This window comes from Littorina saxatilis, linkage group LG4 (assembly GCF_037325665.1).
Source record: "Littorina saxatilis isolate snail1 linkage group LG4, US_GU_Lsax_2.0, whole genome shotgun sequence".
In the NCBI taxonomy this organism is placed as follows: Eukaryota; Metazoa; Mollusca; class Gastropoda; order Littorinimorpha; family Littorinidae; genus Littorina; species Littorina saxatilis.
This window is the reverse complement of record NC_090248.1, coordinates 36,256,781-36,265,729: the sequence shown is the minus strand read 5'-3', so window position 1 is coordinate 36,265,729 and position 8,949 is coordinate 36,256,781. Positions and strand designations below refer to the sequence as shown.

The following is an 8,949-nucleotide window of genomic DNA, read 5'->3' as shown; positions in this document are numbered from 1 at the left end:
CGTGTTTATCTGGTCAATTACATGAAAAATGTTCTGTTTTGAATGCACTCACACATGCACACACACACAATGATGCACGGACAGCCCCACACACGGTCACACACACACATTTACAACTTCTCAGTGACTGTGGAGCAACCATGATGGTTTATTATTTGTCAGAACAACAGCACCCGTACAATTCAAACACAGATTTTATGCACATATAAAAACCTGGACAATAATGGCAACAGCTTGGCAGGGACAGAAGATATGACAGCTCACCGGCCTTCTCACAAGCCAAAAGCAGCAGCTGGAAGCTATGCAGATCTGGTACAAATATTTTATCAGGATTTCATTTACAGTATTCAACATACCATCCTTTTTGTATAAACCGTTATGTTCACCATCACAGGCTTCTACGTGTGAAAAGAGCATCTTTCCACTTGAACACGTACCAAAAATGAACAGTAACAAAGTGGGAATTTATGTTGTTGAATTCTTCTTCTTTGTTCAAACTCCCACGTTCACTCATGTCTTCGGCGCGAGTGGATTTTTACGTGTTTGGACGTTTTACCCCGCCATTCAGGCAGCATACGCCGATTTCAGGGGAAGAATGCTGGGTATTTTCGCGTTTCTATAACCCACCTAACTCTGACATGGATTACAGGATCTTTTTCCGTGCGCACTTGCTCTTGTGCTTGCGTGTACACACCAAAGGGGATAAGGCACCAGCAGGTCTGCACATAAGTTGACCTGGGAGATCGAAACAAATCTCCACCCTGAACCCATCAGGCGGCAGCGGCCGGGATTTGAACTCACGACCTTCCGATTAGGAGGCCGATGTCTTACCACTTCGCCACTGTCGCCCGTCCTGTTGTTGAATTAATGTTGCAGATTTACATGGGTGTATATTATTTCATTACAAAAACCCCACTCTGCACAGAGACCGGCACGGTTGGCCTAGTGGTTAGGCGTCCGCCCCGTGATCGGGAGGTCGTGGGTTCGAACCCCAGCCGGGTCATACCTAAGACTTTAAAAATTGGCAATCTAGTGGCTGCTCCGCCTGACGTCTGGCATTATGGGGTTCAAGCTAGGACTGGTTGGTCCGGTGTCAGAATAATGTGACTGGGTGAGACAATGAAGCCTGTGCTGCGACTTCTGTCTTGTGTGTGGCGCACGTTAAATGTCAAAGCAGCACCGCCCTGATATGGCCCTTCGTGGTCGGCTGGGCGTTAAGCAAACAAACAAACAAACAAACAAACACTGCACAGAAAGCAGCCAGACAGTTGATTTTGGGTATGTGTCCAAATGGAAGGATGATGTTATTCCATGAGAGAGCCTGAAAAGGTGTGTGATGTTGCACATGATCGTTCACTAGAGAAAGACTATCTTTAATCTACCCAGCTTAGACAGTGGAACTTCTTTTTAAGACCTTTAAAAAAGCGCAGAAAAGCAGGTCTTAAAATAATGTGAGTCTTAAAATGGAGGTAAATTTACAGTGGTTTTAAAAGAGAATATGAAAAAGTAAGTCTTAAATATTAGAAGGAGGGGGGTGGGGGTCTTAAAATGGGCGTTCCACTGTAGGGACTGCCAGTCTAACTTATACCTCCATGACCACTGCATACTAAAACCTGTCAACATCAGGTGCACCTTGTGCACTTTCTTGCAATTATGCTATCTAGCATTGAAGTAAAAGCCACAACACTATCTTCACAAATGTACATCATTTATGTGTATAAGTCAGTTCTGGTTTTGCTTGTTAAGAATCCCATACACCCTAAACCTGGCACATCAAAGGTCTGTGAAGTGAAATAAAATCTGACCTTTCAGGATAATGGAACACACATACCTGTCTCGAACTACACTGCTCATACATACATTTTGTCATAAACAACATGAAAGACATTATCCACCATGGCCTTTCACAATTTACGCCATACGGATTATGAAGACCGGCAACCCAAAGCTTTGCAACTTCCAAGCTTTTGTATGTGTGATCCTGAGTAGAAGTTAAAAATGCCAGGCTCATTGTGATTGCACTGCGTGAGTACTCTTGCCTCCACAAGCCTGGAGAAAACAACTCATAACTTGTACAGCGAGATTGCGATTAAAAGCAGTAAGGTAATGCATTGCCCCTCGGTCAAACAATGAATTCAGAAACAAGACAAGGATGGTTATGGAAGAAAAGAAAATTGTGATCAATAGGCGTTTTGTGGAGTAAAACTTTCAACGAGACCCAAGACATACACCCGACACACACACACACACACATATATAATTACATATACAACAACACACACACAACTCATGATCAGCAGACTCATAAAGAACACAGCATCTATCCGTGTGCTCTACATAATTCCAGTATTATTATCAAAGGAGTTATCTTCAGCTGCAGGTGACACAACCAGCAGTGGCATAAACAGATCCAGAGAAAACTAATGAAAGAATCTCGAGCAAAATAATCAGGGCATAAACTTGCAACAACTCTTGAACAATACACACGCTTCAAACAAACCACAACCACTTCATAAACTTGATACAAAACCAAACAGTCATCCTCCGTCATTTAGCTGGGGAAGTGGGAAGTGTTGAGAGAACAGGATCGCCGAATACATCACTGGGTTGTGTTTCATTCCTGTCAGTGTCACCATCAGCCTGAATACATCTCTCCTCCCCTGCTTCTTCCTCCTCCTTTTCCTCCTCTTCCTCCTCCTCTTCCCACTCTCCGGCATAGAGCGTCAGGTCTTCAAACCCGCTGTACAGACTTCCGGCACTTTCCTGCAAGCCACTAGACAAGCTTTCACTCCCAGCGTCTTCCCCGAACACATCGTACAATCCTCCACTTCCCCCCTCACGTTCAGCAGCTGTTTGTGAATTGTCCATGTCTTCCATCTGCTCATGGAGATTCTGTGAATACGTGCTACCCTGAACATCAGGAAATCCTGAGTCAACGGTGCTCTCAAACTGAGTTCCACCAGCACCGGGACTTTGAGGAACTGGTTTTCTAGCAGGAGAGTTTTGGTAAGACAGATCCCTGACGTTGTCTAAACTGTCATCGCTGATTGATAAATTGCTACTGGATCCCAAGTCGGACGCTAAATGCTCAGAGGTCACGGTAGCCGTGGACTGTGTCGCTGTTGACTGCAGATCAGTTTCGCTTGTTTCCATGTTGTGGCCGCTTCCTGTGTGACCCGCATGCAAAGCCTTCCAGCCACCAGAGTCACATCGGGGAAGCTCAAACAAGGAGGAATCTGTCATTGCTGCACTGTCATTCATGTACTGAAAACTTCCGTCTATTGCTGCCAGACTGTCTGGACGTGTTGTCACTACAGGGCTGGAGGCAGAAGGGAACAGGTCTGCTGTGGAGGCAACAAGCTTGTCCTGAGAGCTCGTTGTCATGGAGTTTGAGGAAACAAAAGGCGTGCTACTGCTAGACGCAGAGCTCAGGGACTTAACCTCAGTTGTCATGGGAACATGTGAAGATGAAGTAGCCATTGGGGTGGAAAGGGGGCCACTGGGGGAAAGACCTTGGAACAAAGCCTTTGCTAACTCTTCCTTCTCATCCAAAGAATCAGGTTTTGCGTTTTCTCCATCTGCTTCACTGCCCATCCCTCTATCAGCCCTCGTACTTTCCACTGGTGGGGAGAAATTGGACTGCTGTACATCAGCATCGCCCTGAAAACCCTCTTTCGTCCACAACTTTCTTGCTGCAGAAAAGCCTTGCAGTGGGTTAGTTGGGGACAGGAGTGAAAAGCTCTCTCCAACTCCAAGAGATGAACTTTCACACAGGGAGGTATCCTTGTACAGTGACCCTCCACTCCGCGGGGTGGATGATGAATTCTGGGATGTTAGTGAAATCAATGAAGAGGGTCTTTCTTCTTGTACAGCCGGCTGGTTTAGTTCTGGTGTGTATTGCTGTGTCTTCAGGAAAGGCTTGCCTTTGTGGCACATGTCTGCAGCATAAGAATCCAGAAAGGACAGGCTGAAGTCCATTGCTCTAGCTGAACCCTGGGTTGACAGAGAAGACAATTCTCCATGAAGCGAAGCTACGGCGAGCAGTTCTTTCAGTTTTTGCCGAAACTGTCGCGGAGTGAAGTGTTCACACCTTTCTAGAGAAGCCCTTACCCATTGTATCACATCTTGTCTTTGAAGACAACCTCTCAGTAGCAGTTCTTGCACACACAGCACAACCCCTTCCTTCCCTTCCAAATTTTCACAAGTCAAGAGCCTATCACACCCAGCCAAGAACTTGTCCCCAGAAACAGCCTTCCTCACAGAGAGCGGAACAAACCTCAGCACTTTCAAGGCAAACTGTGAGAGAGGTGAACTGTCCGAGTCTTGCACAGCATTCACCATAGCGGTGAAGAGTTCTTCAGGAAAAGCGGGCCAGGAAGGATCTTGGGCCGCTTTGGTGAAAAAGGTCAACATGTTGTTGGAAAGGGAAGATAATCTGTGAGGTTCTAAGGGCAGTGATAGAAGTAAGAACAGGGTGTTGAGATACCACAACGGGTCAGGCGCCAGTCGGCCGGCAATGTCACACACCATGTCTGCAACATCACCCTGAAGACCCACGTCACCCCCCTTACTCTGCACCTGTTCCAGCATTTTGGCACACACGACCTTGACATTGGCTGGGTTGGCCATGTGGTGCAGCAGGTTCAGTGTCTGCCGACGTACGACAGGGTCAAGGTCATCGAGACACTGCACGACCGCCCCCTGGTGGTGAGAGGCCAGCTCGGGCGCCACGGAAACCAGCTGGGTCAGGGACCTGATACCAAGGTAGAGCAAGTTCGGAACACCAGAGCTGAGAAACCTGGCCACACACTTTGACGCTTCCAACAGCAATGGCTGTAGCTTGGTCAGCAGCTCTTCTCTCCTTCTTCCGTTCAATCCAGAAAGTTCTCCAGGCCCTGATTTCCCAACCCTGCTTTGGTCAGTCCTGCAGTCTATCTGTCTCGAATTCCTGCTTTGACCAGAATCTTGGAATCCTTCACCACCGCCATTACTACCACCAAGTTCTTCAGGACCAGCTGCGGACAAAGCTCCACCGCCGACGCCATGCACAACTACACCTTCTGTTTGTAGTTGTTCAGCTTTTCCAGCATTTGATTCCGCTGCTGTCAGACCTCCACTACTTTTGGCCAAGGTGGCGATGGTCTCCAGGCATTCACTGACCACAGCCAGGGAAACAAGCTCCTTGGAGTTGGGGTCGGTCAGGATCTGTGAGAGCAGCGGCAGAAGGCTGGCGGCCACCTGGTCGTCCACGGATCCCAGGTGAGCCAGGATCTTCAGTAACAAGATCTGTAGCCATGGTAACGGGATCCCATGGTAGTCGTAGGAGCTGGGGAACTTGCGTGCTCTCACCTGTGAATTGTCAAAAACAAAAAACTAAAAAATCTTCAATCAGATGTGTTGAATTACAAGAAAGTACATTTCCTATTTTCATTTAAATGGCACTTTTTATGCTTACATTTTATATTCTTGTGTGTGCACATGTGTAATTGTGTGTTTATATTGATGTTATTGTGTGTTTATTCAGCCACGATGTAATTTATCTTTTGAGATATAAAGTATTATTGTATTGTCTTCCTTTTTTTTACTTAAACATTATTTTTTTAACAACCAGTCTGTCCTAAAAGCGTTAATACAACCACTGAACTATTAACCTCTCTTCTGCTTTTTAGATGTAGAGAATTCTTGTTTTCATAACATCGGCAGTTTGAAGGAAATCATCTGAAACATCCTAACATAAAGCATAACTGATTTAGAAGTTGCCAAAGAAAACGTGACTTGGTCAGCAAGATGACAGACACAGTGGTCTAGTGGATAAGACGCCGGCCTTCCGGAGTTGGAATCCTGGCCGCACCTGGTGGGTTTAGGGTGGCGATTTTTCCGTTATAGAAATACAACAATTCCAAGCATGCTTCCCCCGAAAGCGGCGTTTGGCTGCCTGAATGGCGGGGTAAAAACGGTCATACACGTAAAAGATTGGGGCAGTTTCAGCCCATGAACAAAGAAGAAGAAGGTCAGCGAGATAAAGCCATACCTGCTGTAGAATACTGACAAGCGGAAGACCAAGTGACACCAACTCCTCTCTGTTCTGCTCCACGGTGGAAGCTAACAGCGTCACCACTGCCGACAGCACGCCCGGATCTTTGTCTCCCAGCATCCCTTTCACCTCCGGCAGCGTGTGCTGCATTAGACTGGGCGCGCGACGGAAGTAGGCCTGAATGCAGTGCACTGCTTTCTCTCTCACAAGTGCCTGGCGATGTCTCAGCAGTTTTACCACTGGGGGCAGCACTATAGCAAATATAATATTAGGCATGAGATCATTCAAAATCTTGCAATTTTTAAGTATGGTATCTTGAGCTTTGAAAATGCCAGAATGAATGTGCTGTGGAGGTGGCAACATCTCATGTCTGATTACAATAATTCCAAATCGGATTGAACAGAAAACATTCTAATGTGCACTCAGTTTTGGTATCAGTACTTGATCAAAGTAAAACATCTTCCCTTGTTTGCATCATGTTTGTTTTTGCCTTTTTAACACATTGAGTGCTATCATGATCACATTTTTTAATTTCTTTTTAATATGCCAAGTTGAAATCCATCCGTTTTAACAGAGAAAACATCCCTGAAGTTGATCCTATTTACTACTTTTCGTGCATTACTCACTATGAGGGATGATTTCGGAGCCGACCAGCTCAGCGGCAGCAGACAGGGCCATCAGGTTGTCAAATATGTTACTGCTGTGGAGGTCTTGTTGGAGGGTGCCTGTCACAGTCACAGTGAAAACATGTTAGCACAATATATATGGAACAACATTAGGAAAAAAAGTATGAGTGGAAAATATACACGTTCGACTTACACACTGGAATATTTTTTTTTTAATTTACCGATTCAATCAACTTCATCCTCCTTCCAGAAATACCTCCCCCATCCCTTAAACGCATCATTTGTTGTTGTTGATTAGTGTAATGATATATATGTGCCTGTATGTGTGTGTGCATGTGTTTTTTAGATATATTCTTTTATGCTTGTGCCAGTTTATTTCTGCATACATTTAATGAATGAAACTACCCTAGATATGTTGATGTACAAGATGCATCTATTTTACTCCAATCCTACCCCTGAGCATTATCCACCCTAGCACGCTTTATGTTACTGAAATACGTTTGTGTGGCGGACTGTGTATAGAACAAAGCATTATCTAGTCTTCTTTTTCTTCTTCATTCATGGGCTGCAACTCCGACATATACTTGTCCTTTTGCAGGGGCAGGTTGTTAAATGAATGATCATATTTTTCCCCACCATTTAGGCAGACATTCTCCCCTTTCAGGGCAGCATGATCAAGTGAAAATGAGCCTACCCATGATCAAGATGGCAAGCTCCATCGTTTGATCCAGCAGAAAGGTAGCGGCTAGGTAGCCCATCCGTTTGTCTCGACCTTTGCCCTTTGCCGCCAGCTTTATTGCGTAGATGTGACTGAAACTGACGTCATAGCCCAGCACAGAGCAGAATACCACTCGCGGGAAAATCTCACTCCACTGCGCTGCCGTGGCCCCAGGCTGTTCAAGTTGTTGCTTGATTTGGGACAGCTCTTTTCGCACCTTGGAAAATGATAAGGGGAAAAGTTTCATACAAATAGACGCACGCATTAAATAACACCAACAACCAAACAAAAAACACAAAAGAAACATATCTTTGACTTTGAAAGGATGAGTGCATGACTGTATCAAAACTACACGAAACTTTTGACTTAATTCCCCCCCCAAAATAGACCATTTTCGGAAATAACTCTGTTGGGTTTGTATGGGTTGTGAAAGAGTGAATACTCTTGCTTTTAGTGAGTCAAACTTTCCCAATAGACAAAGGCCAGTCACTAGCGAGGTTTGTGTCTCAAACATGTGGACAATTAAGGAGTGAGTGTTGAAAGCTTGCGTCACTAACACTAACAGTAAGAATATATCACTCTTTCACAAACCCAACACTTTTCCGGAATAAGTCTATTAGAATATTTAACCACGCACACAAAATTTCAAGCAATGCTCACAATATCTTTCTCCTCTGACCGGCTGCGTGCATTGTCTACTGCCTTCAGTAAGGCTTGCAGACCTCGGGGCGGGGGCGTTTGCCTAGGGCCTGCAGCCTGCCCCCCTTTTCCTCCCCCCAGCAGACTGGAGGAGAGGAGGCGGGGCAGGGAGGCCAGCGTCCGCTCCATGATGTCACTCATGGCTAGTCACGCGTCATGACGGACAAACAGTACAGCTCATGTCTGAAACAGAGAAGGGAAGTCAATGAGGAAGGGGCTGATCGATATATTGAATTCATGAATTACTTCAAGCTCTTCATACCGCTATGGATAAATCAAGATATGAAAAATCCAGTAAGGTTTATGGCCAAAAGAGTAAATAAACTGTTATTTACCAGGAAAAATTAACAAATATATCTGAGGTATGTGCGTGTGTGTAGCCCGCCATATATAATATATATATTATATATACGGTTGACATGGGTATACTCCCCGTGGAAGTGACTTCACATACTGAAGGCAAAGTTAAAATGTTGTTGAGATTTACTAGTGTGACGATGTAACTCACACGGGGCTAAATCTGTAGATATATGATTTGACATGATCCCCTTCAGAGACCTCTTTATATTATAAACGTGTACTGTCTTCAAAAGTATCTGATAACTGTCAAACAATTCCCAAATAGTGATGCAGCTGATCACGACTATGATGACACAATTCACGTAATTAATCACAATGAAGGCCGATCAGAAAGACATACCGAATACTGTAAATGATTTACTGTTGTTTTTCCACCTCTATGTCATCTGGAAAATTGGGTTGAAGAAATAACTTCCGGAGTGGTTTCCCTTGCCTGTGTTGCAAAAATGTTCGTCTGCTACCAAAAAAGTGTCAATATGTGTACATATTAAACGAAACTCTAGATTTTAATA

General features: G+C 44.9%; 1 protein-coding gene across 1 annotated transcript; it reads right to left on the bottom strand.

Moving 5' to 3' along the window:
- Nucleotides 1-123: 123 nt before the first annotated feature.
- LOC138964625 (AP-4 complex subunit epsilon-1-like) lies at nucleotides 124-8,850 on the bottom strand. The gene is made up of 6 exons (XM_070336629.1): nucleotides 8,778-8,850; nucleotides 8,039-8,260; nucleotides 7,355-7,595; nucleotides 6,661-6,759; nucleotides 6,032-6,285; nucleotides 124-5,349 (listed from the first exon to the last, which is right to left on the bottom strand). The coding sequence occupies exons 2-6, from the start codon at nucleotides 8,216-8,218 to the stop codon at nucleotides 2,548-2,550; spliced, it is 3,576 nt and encodes a 1,191-aa protein (XP_070192730.1). The 5' UTR covers nucleotides 8,219-8,260; nucleotides 8,778-8,850; the 3' UTR covers nucleotides 124-2,547.
- Between the last annotated feature and the right edge of the window lie 99 nt (nucleotides 8,851-8,949).